General features: G+C 36.9%; 3 protein-coding genes and 1 non-coding gene across 5 annotated transcripts; 2 read left to right on the top strand and 2 right to left on the bottom strand.

Annotated features, from left to right (window-relative positions):
- The first annotated feature begins 5,023 nt into the window (after nt 1-5,023).
- LOC140780744 (large ribosomal subunit protein uL15x-like) lies at nt 5,024-5,738 on the top strand. Its single transcript, XM_073126485.1, has one exon. The coding sequence runs from the start codon at nt 5,088-5,090 to the stop codon at nt 5,526-5,528; it is 441 nt and encodes a 146-aa protein (XP_072982586.1). The 5' UTR covers nt 5,024-5,087; the 3' UTR covers nt 5,529-5,738.
- Nucleotides 5,739-6,052: 314 nt separating this feature from the next.
- TRNAS-GCU (transfer RNA serine (anticodon GCU)) lies at nt 6,053-6,134 on the top strand. Its single transcript has one exon. It is a non-coding gene; the product is annotated as a tRNA-Ser (tRNA).
- Nucleotides 6,135-6,186: 52 nt separating this feature from the next.
- Nucleotides 6,187-8,662, bottom strand: LOC140795085 (pentatricopeptide repeat-containing protein At5g65570). The gene has a single exon (XM_073147460.1). It carries the CDS (start codon nt 8,476-8,478, stop codon nt 6,328-6,330), a length of 2,151 nt encoding a protein of 716 aa, XP_073003561.1. The 5' UTR covers nt 8,479-8,662; the 3' UTR covers nt 6,187-6,327.
- A 659-nt stretch (nt 8,663-9,321) lies between these two features.
- On the bottom strand, nt 9,322-17,454 carry LOC140780557 (uncharacterized). 2 transcript variants are annotated; one of them, XM_073126189.1, is made up of 15 exons: nt 17,149-17,454; nt 16,818-17,069; nt 16,341-16,465; nt 15,429-15,642; nt 15,086-15,211; nt 14,762-15,018; nt 14,543-14,650; nt 13,673-13,814; nt 13,424-13,589; nt 12,285-12,442; nt 11,273-11,596; nt 11,095-11,169; nt 10,717-10,786; nt 10,474-10,631; nt 9,322-9,661 (listed from the first exon to the last, which is right to left on the bottom strand). In XM_073126189.1, exons 1-15 carry the CDS (start codon nt 17,425-17,427, stop codon nt 9,512-9,514), a joined length of 2,604 nt encoding a protein of 867 aa, XP_072982290.1. In that variant the 5' UTR covers nt 17,428-17,454; the 3' UTR covers nt 9,322-9,511. The 2 variants fall into 2 exon arrangements, with proteins under 2 accessions (XP_072982290.1, XP_072982291.1); XM_073126190.1 differs by lacking the exon at nt 17,149-17,454 and having other exon boundaries at nt 16,814-17,047.
- Nucleotides 17,455-18,558: the final 1,104 nt, after the last annotated feature.

Below are 18,558 nucleotides of genomic sequence, written 5' to 3'. Positions count from 1 at the left end.
AATTATTCAACCTCAAAATGGAGATTATACCGTGGCAAATATTCTTATTATTCTGAAACTAATCACATTTGACTTGAAACTAAATTAAAGTGACAAATAATGAGCTCTGCAATGCCATAGTTCTAAATCTTGCAGCTTTGAAGTGCTTGTGATAGTGAACTAGTATGGAAAATATTTTATTGCTAAAATGACATGAATTGCTTACAAGATTTCCCTTTTGAAAACAATTACTCCAATTAACTAATATTTGTAACCCTAGACAAAGTGTGTAGGTTAAGAAATGTACTTGGTTTTCAATTGTTGTTGTTGGCCTACTATACCGCATTAACCACTTGTTGACCTTCTAATTCACCATCTTTAGATTGAACCTTTTACTCTAATAGTAAAAGGTGGATTTTATCTTTTTTATATTGTCAATAATGGGGGCTTTTAGTACAATGCACAACAGTATCACAAATTGATTTGAAGTAGGTCATAGGCACAACTAGTTATTATGTCCATTTCCTATGGACAATATGATAAGGGAAGGAATATTTGGGTCAGGTATTAATTATACTAGACATTCACTAGTGGGATAGTGTTCGCTTAGTTAGATAGGCAAAGATTTTATTCATAACATACCAAAGAAAGATTATATATTCAGCCTAAAACGAATAAGTATCAAATACAAAAAATTAACAAAAAATTATGACTCAAGCGAAAGTGCATAAAGATATTTATGTCCGACATCTCTGACTAAGAATCTATAACGCTACACATATAGACAATAATGTCACCGTATCGAAATCCGATAAAACGGAGGAGGAAAAGAACTATCCTTACCCCTACAATTTGAACGGGCCTAGTTAAAAATATGCCGCTAAAAAAATTCTACGATCCTCAAACCGCCAATCCCAACCAAACCTCCAACAACGGAGAGAGATTCAAAGGGAAAACCCTAAGACAGTGGACAGTTTAAAAAATAGTGTTTCATATTACATGATTTCTTTTAACGCAATGGCATTCCCACTTCTTCTTCTTAAAAAGAAACAAACGCATACACACACAACTAAACTCTGAAGAACCAAATGTACGGTTTCTCAAACTTGCAATCTAATATTAATCTATGGAAGACGACGTATTGAAACAAAGGCAAGATTAAGTCACAAAACTTATTTAATTTATTATGTGTCCATTTTAGATTAAGGGCTATAGTGAACCCGTACTATTGAAATGGTTCGTCAGTATGGATGTTCCCACTGGTGCCTCTTCTTCCAATGGTACTATAATTCCTGTTCATATCCCTTCATTCCGTGTGTAAGGGAGGAAGGGATCAAGAAAAAAATAAGAAGGTTGAGAAGTGCGTTGGGATTTGCTAAGCTGACTTTATTTTGTAAAGCATCACTTGGATATATAGTCAACGATAGACACGTTAGCAAAAGAGATGTTTTCAAAAGCTGCGGTTAACCTGCCATATCTTTATAGTAGACCATCAGTGTCTTACCAACTTCGTGAACACCCTACAATGGCTAAACCAAATCAATTTATATGATGTAAAAAATAAAAAATAACACAGAGATTTCTAAACTCTAAAATTTAAAAAATTTACTCTAAAAAACTCGAGCATAATAGCAAGTTTGATCGTAAAGCCAACATTTTAACCTAAGTTTTGCTATGCATTTAATAATTTATAAAAATATCGACATTAGAATGCTAACAATATGCTACTGAAATTTTTCTAGAGTCATGATTATGCTGTTGGTCTAAAGATGGTGGTAATAATAGGTGTTTGACACGAGATTTCTAGACTTTAAAAATAAAAAAATTTGCTCCTAAAAACTCAGCATGAGAGCAAGTTCGACCGTAAAGTCAACACCTTAACCTAAATTTCGCTACGGCAGTTTGAGTCGGTTACGGTCGCATATGTGTTAATCATGCATCCAATAACTTATAAAAATATCGACATTAAAATGTTAGCAATATGCTACTGTAATTTTTTTGGACTCATAGATTACGATGTTCTTGATGATAGGTGTTTGACATTTATATTATAAGCTGGCCATCATATGAAACCCTAGGCATCCCATTAACAAGTATGTGATTTATTTATATCCTCTATGTCTGCCAAATCCTTGAAGATAGATTTTATGACATAAACTATAAATACTATACATATGCCTTGTCTCTTTTAAGAACTCAACTAGATAGTTTATTTTCGAAGTTAGTTGTAATGTTGACGTTTTTATTCATTTATTAGACAACGTAATTAAATATCAAATGATCGGATAAATAATCCTTGCCCACCAACTAGATTCTAGATTCTATCAGACGTAGACTCTTTTCAATCCTCAAATATCTTGCTACGAATGGACAAATTCTGTGATCTCCTCTTTTTTAGTACTTTAGAATGATTTGCTTTCTAGAATGAGATCATTTATGGGTGAGAGGTATTTGTTTATGAACTAGGTATTTTTTTTAATATATTTTATAATCAAATAATTTGTTTATATTTATTTTAGCAAGATCTCTGGTAGCGAAATAATCAAAATACATGCATTTATGATCTATTAAAAGTGACTACCAAGAACAATCCTCTTTATGTAACAAGGTATAATTATTTATCTTCTCGAGTTTGGTTTTTTTCATCTTAAAATGACCTTATCAATTATATTATTTATATTATAGTAATCGAATATATTTTCTTACATAAACTTATTCACTATAATTATGCATATAGTGTTAAAGTCTATCACTAAAAACTATATGGAAGAACCAAATGAAACCTATTATTTCATGAATTTATGCTTAGTCTACTAGCTCTCTTTTCTAATCTTTCAAAATTCTCTTCTCTATTCTTTCAAATTCTATAAATCAAGGTCCATATCACTAGGTAGGTGCAGGACTGAAAACCAGACGAAGCAACTCCATAATCTATTCACTTTTCCAAGACCTAAAAAAAATAATAATAAGTACAACTCTTAAGCATAATTAGGAGTCTAAAAATGACATCCCAAATGAAATAAAATAGATAGGAACTGGTCTACCAAGGCAAGTTTGATTGGAGAAAGAAATGGTCTTAGCTTCAAGAACTATAATTAAGACTAGTAGAAATATGGGGCAACCACAAAAGTGACAATTAAACTTCTTATTTATTGCAGATCTTTCTACTAAGTTTTGATGATGGAGATTTATTGGCATGTGAAGAATAATCCTCCTACTGCTTATTAATTCCCAGTTTTTTTTTTTCTTAATTATGCTACTTGAATGCAAACATTAATTGGATTTTATCATATATCTATAAAGATTGAATTCATGTCCGAATAATTTTATAAGTTGAATAGGATATATGGGAACACTTGTGTGTGAAAACGGCAACATAAGCAAATAATTAAGCACAACTCGGCAAACCCAAACAAGTTGGGTTAGGGTTTGACGTGAGAATTATGTAATAATGTGGACATGCAGAGTTACCTCATGCAACAAATTCAAGAGAAATAGTAGACAATCTCTTTCCCACTTCATCTTCTTCACAAAAGAATGTACATGAACCTACGTTTAAATACCATTATAAAGATCGACAGCACCAAAAAATATTATGAAAATTTGGAAATATTCATGTCCTCTTATATATTCTTTGTTATATAACTGAGAATAAACGTAGGTTCATGTATATTCTTTAAAACCTTTGTTTTGTGGGTATATAGATACCTATAGATTTGGCCTATCTAATTGGAAAAAAAAACTTTGGATTTTGATATATAGTTATTAGAAAGTAATCAGAATGACATCCATGCAATAGTAGGTTTTGAAGGGGTATAGAAAACAAATAATGAGGTTTTGAAAAGTATACATACAGAAAAAAAAAAACCCTAAAATTTTTGTGACCCGAGAAATGATTCAGATGCTTCAACTATCCATAATCAAAGACGTTTACACCTTTGACGAAATTGGGAAGAAATAAATAAACTTGCCATCAGAAAAAAAAAAGGCATTCTTCTACAGAGAGAGAGAGAGAGAGAGAGAGAGAGACTTGGACTCTCTGGAAACCTCTTCTTCTTTTCTGGTGTCCCCTAAAGGAGGGAGAAGAAAAGGATTCGTGGAAAGATCAAAAGTAGAAGTCATCGTCACAGTGACAGTAGTGCGATTGCAAGGAAGAAAGAAAAGAGAAATATCATCATGACCCAGTATTTACATCATTCAAAAGCTTCATATTCTACTGTGATGAGATGGTAATAATGATTGGTTTAGCTAACATTTTATTGTATTAGAGTCAAAGTTTCTGATGCATAATTCATGATATAGATTGTTGATCGGGATTCGGGTATCTACTAGCTTTAAGTTTTGAATTAAGTTAGTATCTATTCAAGTAGGTATCAAACATGGCTCTATGAGAAAATTCCCTTTAATTAACTGAAGGATTTGATCAAGAATGGCATCCGGAAATGATATATATATATATATATATATATAATGGTTTTAACTGCAGGAAAAGCACATCTCATGATTAATTCTTGAGATGAAGAAGCTTTTATAGACTCTAAAAAAATTGGGCAAGCTTAGGGGCATTTTGAAGCTGGACTAAGATTTCAGTGTGTTGGTCTTGGCACACTATCAAGTACGCTTTAATCGTACTAGTTTATGTTCAATGCATTCGAATCTATCTATAAATGGGCTGCACGGAATCTGTGCTATTTATAACTCTCGGCCCGACCAAGCCCAAATATGAAAATGACTAGCCCAAATTTGGACCCAAACAGTGTAAGATCGATCCATGGATACTACTTGGATATAGAGTTTGAGCTTAATTATAATTTTCCATCTACTCACTTTATAGAAGAATTAAGGTTAATTATGATTTGCAAATATTAAAAACGTAGGGTTCGAACTACAAAATTGTAGTAAGAAAAAATCGTATCAAATTGGTAGAAAGGCCCAATTATTTGGGCCTGCAAAACCAACATTTACCACCACATCGCCGTCCAATCTCAATCGGACGGCCAATTTCCACTCTCTCTTCCTATAAAATTGAGCCTCGCTCCGATTAGGGCTACCACCTCTGTTTGTCGTCTCCCTCCTACACGCAAAACCCTAATCCTCCACCCCCCCCAATGACGACCCGCTTGAAGAAGAACCGCAAGAAGCGGGGGCACGTCAGCGCCGGGCATGGCCGAGTCGGGAAGCACCGAAAGCACCCCGGCGGTCGGGGAAACGCCGGAGGCATGCACCACCACCGGATCCTCTTCGACAAGTACCATCCGGGGTACTTCGGCAAGGTTGGCATGCGGTACTTCCACCGCCTCCGCAACAAGTTCCACTGCCCCGCGGTTAACGTGGAACGCATCTGGTCTCTCATCCCCGACGAGGTCAAGGAGAAAGCCAAAGGCGGCGAGGCGCCATTGGTCGATGTGACCCAGTTCGGTTACTTTAAGGTGCTCGGGAAGGGGATGCTGCCAGCGGATCTCCCCATGGTTATTAAGGCTAAGCTCGTTTCTAAGATCGCCGAGAAGAAGATTAAGGCTGCGGGAGGCGCCGTTCTTCTCACCGCGTGATGCGGCGGGATCAGTTCTTAGATTCTTTTAGGGTTTCCAGTTTCATGCTCGATTCTGTTGGTCGAATTTAGTGAGTTTATTAGAACCCAAGTTATATGCTTGGATTTATAATCTTATCTTGCTCTGTTTTCTTAAAATTCTTAGCTTGTCTCTTGCTTTTATATGCCAATCTTGAATGCTTTCTTATTAATTGAAGATTCGTTCTATAAATCCGAGCACATAACCAATGATTGTTGGCAATAATTCCATTATGCTGCTACAGTGAAAACTAATAGATGTTTATTTGGCTTGCTTGATTTATCCTTCTCTAATCTATTATTAGTTGACAGTATCGTGTGTTCTTCGTTTCAGCCAATGCACATTTCCTTTTGCCCCATGGAATCTTATTCTTAACTCTCTCTCTCTCTCTGTTGATTCCAAAATACTTAAAACTAAGCACAAGAAGCTCATAATCTAGGAGATTAGAATTTAATAAAGTCATAATCCGGAATTATTAAAAATATATCAAAGAACTTTATTGTAGCGTCGCTTTGGCCGAGTGGTTAAGGCGTGTGCCTGCTAAGTACATGGGGTTTCCCCGCGAGAGTTCGAATCTCTCAGGCGACGACTTAATTTTAGATTAAATTACATTACTTCACACTAGGTATCACATTTTCCATTTCAATAATGGGTAAACTTATCCTTATTATTTACAAGCTTGATCCATTTGGCAACAGTCTGCAATATAATCGCCAAAATACTCGACTTCGAGAGAAAAGTGGCACCATGAAATGAATCGACAATGTTAACCTTTCAGTTATCACCAGTAGTCTTTACATGAACAAAGACCATCTTTAAAATGATGAAACCTCTTGGCATCTCTAGCAATAATCTCCTTTCCTACCACCTGAGATACAAACTTCATCCATGAATGGCAATCACCACAAACCCTTAGATTTTTGAAAACTGTGATACATGTGGTTTCCTTGCCTTTACTGCATAGGATACCAAAAGCAACAGCCAACTTCTCACTGTGGTAATATAAGGATCTTTCCTTTTCCGACTCATCCAACAATTCTTGCAGTACATACCTTGTATCTGGAGAATAACCTACCTCTTTGGTCCTCTCAATTAATTCATCCAATTCCTTGTAGATTGCTGTCGCCTTTGAGTGAGAGTTATCTCCTGCCATGAATGTGTGTACCTCTCTATTCACCTCAATCCATGTCATAGCTGGATCTTTCTTCACCACCATTCCTCTCATCGTACATTTCATGCGTATAACCTCATTCCATTGACCTAAAGATGCATAAATATTTGATAACAGAATATAAGTTCCATCGTCGGCCGGATCAAGCTCGAGTAGTTTTCTTGCAGCCTTTTTTGCCATCTCTAGGTTACCATGTATCTTGCATGCACTGAGCAGTGTCCTCCACAAAACTTTATCTGGGTTAGATGTCTTGTGTATCAATTCTTCGGCCTCTTCCAATCTTCCAGCACGTCCAAGGAGGTCGACCATGCAGGCATAATGGTCATGAGATGGTCCAAATGTATAACTATTGGAAAGACGAGAAAATACTCTGCGGCCCTCTTCAAGTAACCCTGCGTTACTACACGCAGAAAGAACCGCAGTGAACGTTGCATCATTTGGTTCTAATCCTGTGTCCTCCATCTGATAGAATAACATGATGGCTTCCAGACCATGCCCGTTTTGGGCATAAGCATAGATCATGGTGTTCAGCGAAACCAAATCAAGTCCTGGCAAACTATCAAAAACCAACCTAGCCATTCCAACACGTCCACATTTTCCATATGTACCAATAAGAGCTGCACCCACATACCTATTGTTATTTAATCCAGCTTTTGCAGCATAGGCATGGATTACCCTCCCTTGTTCAATCAATGCAAGGGATGAACACCCTCGAAGAGCGGTCGACAAAGTGAATGCATTAATGCCGACAGCATCACGAATCATGTCCCTAAGCATTGAGAAAGCGAGCTCTTCTCTGTGATTGCAGATTAAACATCCAATAACAGCCGTGTAAGTTACAATTTCAGGATTTACTATCCGTTCAAAGACCTTCAACGAGTCATCGACCATACCACACTTAGAATACATACTAAGAAGTGAAGAGTGTGAAGAACTCCCAGACTCTAATCCGGATTTCACTATAAATCCATGGATCAACTTCCCTTTCATCAATTCCCTTGAGTTTCCGCATGCAATCAGAACGCTAGCAGATGTGAACTCATTTAGTTTAATACCTTGATTGATGGTATCTCCAAAGAGCTGGATTGCCGCATCATCTTCCCCATTATGGGAGTAACCCACGATTAAAGCTGTCACCAAGACGACATCTTTATCACAAATCCTATCATAGACAGCACGAGCCTCCTTCAGTCTCCCAAATTTTGCATACATATCAACAATTGCACTGCCAACAAAGGCATCTCTATCCTGCAGCCCCAAAACCACAAGCCTCCCATGAGCTCCCCTGCCTTCCGCCACAAGACCCAAGCAAGAGAACGCTCTAAAAATACTCGAAAACGTGAATTCATCAGCGAGAACGCGCTCCGCGACCATTCTCTTGTACAAAAAGATGGCTTCTTTACTCCTCCCGCAACGAATATAAGATGATATCAGAGAGTTCCACGAAACGATATGGGGCTTGGGCATTTCATCAAACATCTCGCGGGCGTCATCTACGGCTCCACACTTCAGATAAGCATCGATCAGTTTGTTGCCGAGGGCGAGATGAGGGAAGCCAGACCTCTTCATCTGAAGGTGGATTCGGCGTAGTTCTACGACGGACCCTTCTGTAGCGCATCGGCGGAGGAGGGAGGCGTAGGCGTCGAAGACCGCCTTTGGGGAGCGAAGAACTGGTGGATTTAAAGCCGATGCTCGTTGGGCTTTGATGAGGTCGAAGAGATGAACACCGCAAGCTGACTTCCTGAAGGAGAAGGGTGTCATGGGTCTCTGTTGGTGTTGCGTTTACCATCAGTGGAGAGTGCTGGGACGAAGTAATCAAAACTTCAAGACGAGAGAATATTAGGACGCAATTGGCGGCAGAATAATACTACGAGGAAAGCTCATAAAACAGGCTTTGAAAGAATTTCTTTTTTCTTCTCCTTTATTAAGAAGAAATGCGGAGCAAAATATAGATTTATGATCCGGTCCTAAGTGAAAGTTTCTATCCAATTTAATAATTTGAACAGAAATTAATATAAAACTTGCGAAGAAAATTAGAATCGATCTAATCGTTGGATTGATATGTGATCTGAATATGTTGTTCCTCTATGAGTTATAAATATAAAGTAACTAGAATCATATTGATCAAATGAGTAGATCAAAAATTAGGTACAAAATAATGATCAAAAGTCGTAGCAAGATGGACGTAAAATACATTGTTATAATTCTAAAAAATAATTATGGTATGATAGATGAATTAATGCTTGTAACTAAATAAGGGAGGTGAAAGAAGCTTCTAAATATGGCCGGTTGCTAAAGAAAGGAGAGAAACGACGAAAGATTCCTCAAACCTAAATGAAAACAAATTTCAATGATCGATAATCAATAAAGGCCGTTTTTCCATATATATAAAGACTAACCAAACATCCAAAAATTTTAAATAAATTTTATTACTATTCAACTTACCCTAAACGAAGTCCTAGAACCACAACAATTTAAAGATTTTTTTTCCCTCTTTTTCAGAACACAGGCCGGGAGGCTTAGCTTCATTTCGAAACAACAAATTATATAATAGGTTTATTATTCAGGCGTTCAAATAACTAACTTGTATAGTCAAAAACATAATTGCCTCTCACGAAAGTATTTTCTCACAAAAAAAAGGAATCTAAAGTCCTCTACAAAGTTGTTAATTTGGTACAAAATTTATATAATTGAACAACAATTTAACGACATTCAACACTATTCCACCAAACCAACCCTTTTTGCAACAAATTACAAAGGGAAGGCTTTATAGAAACATTCACAATTAACTAAATCACAATGGTGTTACGTTTGTCGACTCGTTGAGGAAGAGGCACCCAAACATTGTATTGAAAAAATCATGGCCTTTTATTACACCCTGGCTTCCCACAATAGCTTTTGTGTCATATTTGCATGCTCTTCCACAGTCAGGACAATATGTTACCTGCATACAAGAGTGGAACAATGAAGTTATCAGCACACAAGTCTTTGTTTGAATCCTGTTACCTTTGTCCATATCTTCAAAGATTTAGGGACCCAATCAGAATACAAATTAATCACAATCATAGCGAACCTTTCAAACTGACTGTCAATTTTATGGATTCTCTCACTATCTCTGCAAACAAATAGCCTGAAAGACAACTTTGCACAATTTATATTCACTTTAGCCTAGATCCTCAACTGGTTTTGTTGGTTAACTTGGACCATTCAACCAACATTCAGGTGCCTTCCCAACATAGGCTGCTTTTGATCTTGGTTCTTTTCAATCATTTTGCGCACTTATGGTGCCACTCCTACTATTGTTAGAGGTTCAAATGATATGCTAAATCATAAACTGCACTAGAATTTGGGATGAAAATGAAGATAATGAGGGTTGAACGAAATTGAAAAAAGGAAAGATAATATTGGAGCACATGGTCTATCAGCTAACATTGGAGTGCATGATCTATCAGCTAACATTGGAGGTGCATGGTCTATCAGCTAATAATGGAGAAGGGAATGGCAACAGGTTGTCAGACTTTTAGTCCGGCATAGTACCATACTAATTCAATTAGGCATTATGCAGTGATGCATGTCTATTATGCAAGATATGGAACTCGTCAAAGAAGTTATCAGTCACTATATGTAGGATTCAAACCAAAGATAGCAGGTCAGGTTTTTTGGTATTTAATTAGTGCATTCACTTTAGGACCACATCCCAGCCAAATAGCTAAAAGGTTATATAAGGCAACTGAAAAGGGAAGGTCAAAAGGATACCTCCAAGATTTTTGGCATAAACTGATTATCAAGCATAACATCTATCCCGTACATGGCCCTAGAAAATGGACTGTGCATCTCAGGATGGACTGCTGCAGCTGACTCAAATACACAATGGATCATATCCCGTATACGTTGATGGATGTCCAGCCATTTGACTACAAAACATTAGCATGACCATATAAGAAACTTAATAATAGTCTATGATATTAAAGCCACGACAAAGTCTGAGATATATAAAACCTTGATGCTCCTCTTCAAACTCTTTGACAAACTCTGGTGTGTTCATATGATTCATTTTTCCGATATAATTCTGAAAGACATAATTGAAAGATTCTGAGTACACTGCTGAATGTAGTGATGTACAGATTTTATTCTACATAACAAATACAGTAATAAACTTAAGCATAAGCACCAAAGATATAAATAGAATATTTTGAGATTTCCAAAATTTTGTAAATCTTCCAAGGTGACTATTCAGCAATATGCAGTCTACAACACAAACTACAACTGTAATTTATGGAAGATAATACCCTTCACTCTTTTGTGCAGCCATTCTACTAGATAATAGGTTAATTACTTTAATTTTAGGTGTTCACACCATAATAATAGTACACTTACCATCACAGTAAAATGAGTTTCATAATCGAAAAAGCTGCTCTTATCCAACGTGTATGTGTTGTTTGCTAACCTAACCTACAAGCAATCAAGACGGATCAGAATTGTAAAACTAAAAGATATCAATAGCGGCGGGAGAATATTATCTTTAAACAAATGGTTGAGAGATCCCAAAGCATACCCAAAATACGTCAGAAAGAAAGATCTCCAAAGGATGCATACTGCGAACCAAGACAATGTAGCGAAGATCAAACTTCTTTCCTCGGAACAAAGAAGGACGCTCAATGTACTTTTGGCATATCTTCGGACCAGTCTCCATAAGTCGGATTATAGCAGGCAAATCACCAGTAACAGTTGTATCAATAGTTCGTGCCATATTCCATGGTTTCAATATCCATAAATTGTCGAGTCCATCTCGTTTCCGCACAAAATAATCGCCAATTAGTTGTGCCAACTGTGTTTCTAGGTTATAAGTTGGCTGAAGCCATTCGGGAGAGCCTTGTGCCTGTCAATAGATGAATTGGCGCTTAGATACCACGAATAGTGGCAAAAGGAAAAAAAGAAAAAAAAAACTAGCAAACAAACTCCAGCCAATTACAGATAAAGATCCCAAATCTAATCATACTGCTACGACTGTCCTACAGCATTACCAAGTAAATTGATACGATCTAGGAAGGTAGCCAAGGAAAATTTTAGTTACATACATGTTAAACAACAATAACGACAATAATAGCAAGCAAGCAAACTTTTAGTCCAACTATAATTACTTACACATAAACACAGACAAACTTACTTCTCACATCTTAACTTATATGAATCATTGTCTGTGTACATTCAGCAACACATAAACCATCATCATGCAAGCGAATTTCATGTGATCTAGGCCAACAGACTGAGCACAAGGAAGATAGAGAAAGGGAAGATGGCTTATGTATGGATATATGTTCCCTTTATTTCACATGCATTCTCCCTACAGTGGCTTCAACCCGAGTCTGGCTCCCGCACAAGGACCTAGATGCATCTATATGCAGTGGAAAATACAATCGCAAGGACAATTAACCCACTAAAAGAAAAGGTACACGTAAGTTTGTTGCAACAAGTAACAGATTTTGATTTTCCACATCGATGAGTCAATCTACAAAGATACAATCAATCAGATGCCTCAAGATACTCTCTGAAAAAGAATTACTAACCTTATGGATGGTCTCAGCTAAATGGTGCTTCATAACAAGGCAAGCTTCAAATGGAAATTGATTTGTATATTGATGGTCAGTTAGTCCAAGTGCAGTTTTCATCTCTGAATCAACTTGCAAACTTGTCCAGATTATGTCAGCATCTTTAGGATCAGTTGCTGTAGACAGAATACAAATCAACACTAGTGTGCTGCACTCTTCTTGCAAAATGCTTAAGCAGAACGGTAAATGCAATCAGTTCTCACATGTTTTACTAGATAATAGGATGACAAATTTATTGAAACAGAACAAATTGTAAACAATTAACTATCAATCAAATTCTCCACCATGAACCAAATATGAAGACGTAATATTTGGATAGCATTTCTAATGAGATGAGTCTCATCTCAAGGAAGGAACAATATCTGGGGATGCTCAAAGATTTTCCTGGACCGATCTATTACCAATATATGATTTATAAGATAGTAATGAGCTCTGATACAGTCATTGCATTGTATACTATATTAGTGAAGATTGTAATTAGCAGGTGATAACAAATTTAAATTGATATTCCTAGAATAGTGATATGCATAAATCAGACCTTCTCAAGTCTTAATTTTGATATAGTGTTTCCCTTAATTCATGGTTTCACTAAACTATGATACTAGCATTTGCGAAATTCATGGTCTCACTAATTAGCATTTGTGAAATTAACTGAATTAAAAAAAATAAACATCAAACTTCTAGAGTTCTTTCTAAATTTGAAAGTCGGCAGATTAAGAGTATGACAGTTCAACATATTTAAGTAATTTCTCTGTAACCAGATTAAGATCAGATTCATTTGGCTCTCTGGCTAATCTATGCCTTACAGATGAAACAGACTCCCACAATCTCGACCTACTCTGTAAGTACATATCCACAAATCAATTATTGCAGCAATCTTAAATATGCTAGAACAGACAGCACATAGGACTCCTTAAGCCCATCTCAAATACTTCCAACAAGTTAGATTAGTAAGTTCATGCGCATAATTTTCAAAATGTACAAGTGATACGCAGACTTGTGGGAGATTAAGGTTTCATCATTAGAAATCTAACGAATGAGAATATCTAGCACACTATGTGAAAGGATGCCTATGAAAAAGAAGAAATGGTGCTTACTGAGAACAAATTCAGGGCGTCTTAAAAACTCTTCTACATGTGGTATATCAGTAAAAACCCGGAGAGCGCGTCCATCACATGGAATTATACTTTTGGTCTGAGGAATCTTCTTAGTGGAAGGACAGATACTTTTTGATTCAAGTTGTCCCTTGTATTTCCTGAATTCCTATAGGGAAAGTGTGTAAATAAGAGAGTGAACAACTGATAGTCTAATAATTATATGAAGGAAAAATAAATAAATAACAATACCTGAATAAAATAGTTTTCTGGTGTATGAAACCAAGCTGTAAGCCTAGCCGAACGCTGCTTTTCTTCTCCAATACTATACAAGAAATCACGAGTACATTCTTCTCCATAATGAACATCCCGAGTTGGCCATAAGATTGAGAAACTGAAATTGTTTCATTTGAATGGTTAGCAAATTGTCAACAAGAACAACTTATGTCTGCTAATAAAAGAGAATTAGTACACAGACCAAATCTGGAGACTGAGATTAAGTATCCTCACTCCTTGAAGGAAAGTTGAAGATATAACTCTATTAAACGTAAAGCTACGAAACCAAGACCCACATATTTATTGGTTCTTTCCTCATTCCGTTTCATTCCCAAACTACTATTTTCTTTCTCATCTCCTGGAGGGATGCAGTTACGAAAGGTTTATTGCTACCCCTTTGTCTCCAAGCACTAACAGTTTAATCTTGAAAACCCTGTCATTTCTTGATGAACATAAACCTTCCTTCAGTCCTAAAGGTTGATGGGTAGGTACTTTTTCCTTGAAAAGTACATATTCTACTTTTTTCTTTCAGATTGGCAGTAGCTTTTCTTGATGAATAAAGAGATGAATTACTATTGTCAGGTTTCTATGGCACGTATCTTTCATGAAAAAGTTTCATTGCAATGTAAAGCTTCTTCAGCATCATTCCAATAAACGTAAAAAGAAACTGAAAAATAAAGGTAGGATCATTTCCATCGGGGTGCATTTCCTCACAACAAAGGAGGGTTAAGAGATAGTACAAAGATATCAGACTACTTACAAGAAAAGAAACATATTTATAATTTATCCATCTCGATGTATTATAACAGCAGGTAAAGCAACATATTTTGCTGTGAAGGTGAATACCTTACAGCAGAAGCCAGATTCCCTTCTGGCATGAAAAGGAAAGGAGCTACTCTGAAGTTTGCATTGTCACTGTGACGCAAAGCTGATCCAAGCTCATCCATGACATACCTGTAAATTTCAGAAAATCACAAATCGCTACACAATCGAAGATCAGATGAACTACAAGTATACTAAAAATTGTCTTTATTTTCTTCTACAACTTTGACTGGAATTGCATACCAAACAGGTGTCTCATCAATCTTTTCTTCATCAGCAAGCCTGTATGTCATCAGATACAACCACATTGCACCAATGACCCTGTCAGCAAGAGGTTCTGAAGGTGTCCACTCCGGGAAACGTGGTTGAAGCACAGAATCAATCACATGTTTACCACTTTCTATTATATTGGATGCACTAACACCATTTAATGAAGATAGATTAGGCAGATCTTCAAGAATTTTAAGTGCACTATTTCCAAGAGGACCAGGTATGTCGACCTGCAAAAAGATATAATGTTATGCTGGTTCTCATCCAAAAGAAGGGAACTTGTTTTATTATGTTTACCTCCATGACTTGCAGACAGGCAAATCCACTCAGGAATTTCAGGAGATCAGCAACAGAAATTTGGTCCAATGGATTCCCTCGTAGATTCAAATTTGAAAGTGAAGGCATTTTAACAGGAGAAAATGACTGCAAAATTTTGAAATTGTATCAATGGTCACCAACTTTTCTGGCTCAATTGGTTCGAGAATAATGTTGCAGAAATCTCTATAATAAGAGTGATGCATGAAATATTCCAATGCTATCTTTGGAACTTAGCATTCCTTGCATGAGATTGCATGGTCAACGTAACAAAAGAAAGGGGACCACTAAGATGTTGCAACAAATAGTTACAGCTACTATTTACCTCAGGTAGTTTGTGGATACATCTATTGGAAAGATCGAGAATCATTATGTCCTCCAATGAAGGAGAGCTCTCACCATCACAATCAGGACTATCTGATCCTATGATGCCTCCACAAAAAGCTAATGCCCACTTATCAAAGTGATTAGTGAAGCAAGAATTGTAGATTTCCATTCCCGGAATACCATCAAGAATTGCTTTAGCAATAGTATCACCACTAGAAAAGAATCAAAATGTCAGATTATGCTATAAAAGATACCCCAAAGCAATAACTAAGTATATAAGGCGTTTTCACTGTTTAAAAGCATTCCTAGAAGAATATATGTACTCAAAAGGCCCAGAATCCGATTAATGAGAGCTCTTTATATAACAAACCAAGTAGGACAGCAAAGGATTTGTTTGCCTCTCAAAGGATGAAATGCATCAAGTCAATCTTGAGGTGGCCTTTGTTTTTGAGCCACCACTAAGCATTAGCCTGAATGTACCATTACGTTTTACTGGTCGGCAAGGCAATTATTATGGACACCTAGAAAACCTAACCCAAGCCAATGAGATTCCTTGGCTTGGAAGGACAAAAGGACAGATTTGGAAACCAGAGTTAAGAGAATCTGAGAATAATCCAGTCTTCGATTGTCATCAGACGTATGAAGTGTCGGCATCCTATATTTTCATGTCAAAATCGCCAATAATTGAGACTTGCGCGTCATTCTTCTCCAGCCTTGCTACCAACTTCCATGTATTAACATAACAAGAGAAAGAAAAAGAAAAGGAAAATCCAGGAAGAGCAGCAAAACCAAAATGACAATATTCATTGCTCATGATGTCTTCGGAGATAAAAAGAAAAAGATTAAACTTTATCCAAATGAGAAAGCCCTAGAGGTTGTCATCATGCAGTTAACAACAAAATGGACTTACCGACTATGCAAAACTGGGTTTTCATTCAACCAAAGTGCTTTTAACCTTTTACACTTTGTGATCTCCTGCACAACTGTATCTGCATCCTGAAGCTTGTTTCCCCAGAGATTAAGGGCGACCAGATTCTAATCCAAAAAGGCAGAATTCAATTTAGTAAACAACAGCCATAAAATTAATATCAGAAATCATGGGCGGAAGAACTAATATCCAGGATAACAGTTTTTAAAAAAAACGACTAAAAGCATTGCACCAAACAATATATTGGCTGATAGATATGAAGCTTCCCCTAAGCAAATGATTGAGTTTTATTAGTCTTGAACTCTCTAAATGTAAAGCCGCCTACTGCTGCCATTCCAATGGAACAGCTTTATCGCTTCAAGACAACGGAAGTCCCATTTTATTCCAAATGTTACACATTAAAAAAATTAGAAATTTAATAAAAATACAAGAAATTCAAAACACACTAATCATACCAACCGGAAATCTAGTAGACAGATCCAGAGACAGCAACACTTCATCATCAATACCGAGCTCCTCAAGCTCCAACCATGCCGCAGCATCACTTCCTCTCTCCTTCACTCTACTCGCTTCCCTCTCTAGCACCTCCAACACATTACCGTTGCTCTTCCCTTCGTCTCCGAACTCCGTCTCCACGACCTCAGTCTTCGTATCAACATCCACGCACATCAGCGCCGCCATCCTCTCAGCCAATCCCGGCACTTCCCGCAGCTGCGAAACGGAAGATAACTCAAACCCCATTTCTAATTCAGACCTAATCCTAATCGCAACTCTTAAGCCATTATGTTACCTGTTTGAGGGCATCAGGGAGGCGAAAGGACCAGGAGTGGTCGATGAGGAAGATGTCGGACTCCTTGCCGAGAGATTCCGCGGACAGGAGCAGTCGTCTCTGCTTCCCGCCCTCGCAGGGCTCGATAGAGAAGAAGTCGCCGCCATCGAAGGTCTCGGAGGAGAGCTTGTGGAAGAGCTTGGGGTATAGAGGAGAAGGGATGCCGGAGGCAGCGAGGAGTACGGCGTGGACATTTGCAAAATCGCCGAAGTCGCGGATCCGCGGAGGAGGTGAAGACATGGCGGCGAGGAGGCGGGAAGCGGGAGGAGAGGAATGGAGGAGGGTTTAGGGTTTAACGGCCGGGAAGTTAACGGGTCGGATTCAGGTGGAGATCCAGATATTCGAAGATCCGCGCTTTTATCAAATATTGCGTGCGCTGACAATGTTCTATCAAACACTTGTTTTTAGAGTCATTATTCTTTTTCTTCTATTTGGTTTTTTTTTGCTTGAGTGCTTATCAGTTTATTACTAGCTTGATAATTCTCTCTACTATAGTTTGGTATATGCTTAGCTATGCGTGGGGGCTTTTCTAGACGTCACTCTATCTCCTCTCCTTTTTATACTGTGTATTAAATTGTAATAGTTATTTGAAGCTTAATAAATTATCAACCTATGATTTTTTTCCAAAATATATATATATATATATATATATTGCATGTGAAGGTCTTCAAATTTATAGCAATAAGTCGCAGCAATGAAGAATAATATTTGGAGTTGACCAGAAAGTATTTTAAGGTTTATTATAATATGATCGATGTTATGCCATAAAACACTTTACAAATATTTTACAATTAAAATGATGATTTCATTCATTGATAGTTTCTCTTTTCATTTCATAGTCATTATTATCGTCGGATAAGATGATACCATATTTAAAGTATTTTTAGAGTGTTTGTGTGATAACATTATTTAAATCTATCCGATTTAGATATGTTGCATCTTAGCTATCACATTTGGTTTATAATTATGCTTAAATATACATAAGTATCAACATAATTTTAATGTAGACATTTAAGTTTTCAAATTTTGTAATCGTGTGAGAAAATACGAGGATGATGCATTTAAGGCACAAATAATTTATTTTCGGGTGCATCTCATCGGAAAATAGAAAGAACCACCTCGAGCTAATTTATCATAATACCTAAAATTATTTATTTTTTCTTCTCATGACAGCCACTATAAGTTCCAAGTTATGTCGTTTGATTTGACGAATGCACCACCAACATTTTAAGGCTTGATGAACGATATCTTTCATCCCTTGCTTTGGCGATATGTGCTTGTGTTTTTCGATGATATCATTATCTATAACAAATCATAGGATGATCACTTACCACACTTAAGAGATGTGCTGAATTTGCTAAAAAAAATGAG

Source organism: Typha latifolia, chromosome 1, assembly GCF_019914945.1.
Source record: "Typha latifolia isolate L0001 chromosome 1, TyphaL0001v2, whole genome shotgun sequence".
NCBI classification, from domain to species: domain Eukaryota; kingdom Viridiplantae; phylum Streptophyta; class Magnoliopsida; order Poales; family Typhaceae; genus Typha; species Typha latifolia.
The sequence above is the reverse complement of the archived record's forward strand: the minus strand, read 5'-3'. Positions and strand labels throughout refer to the sequence as shown.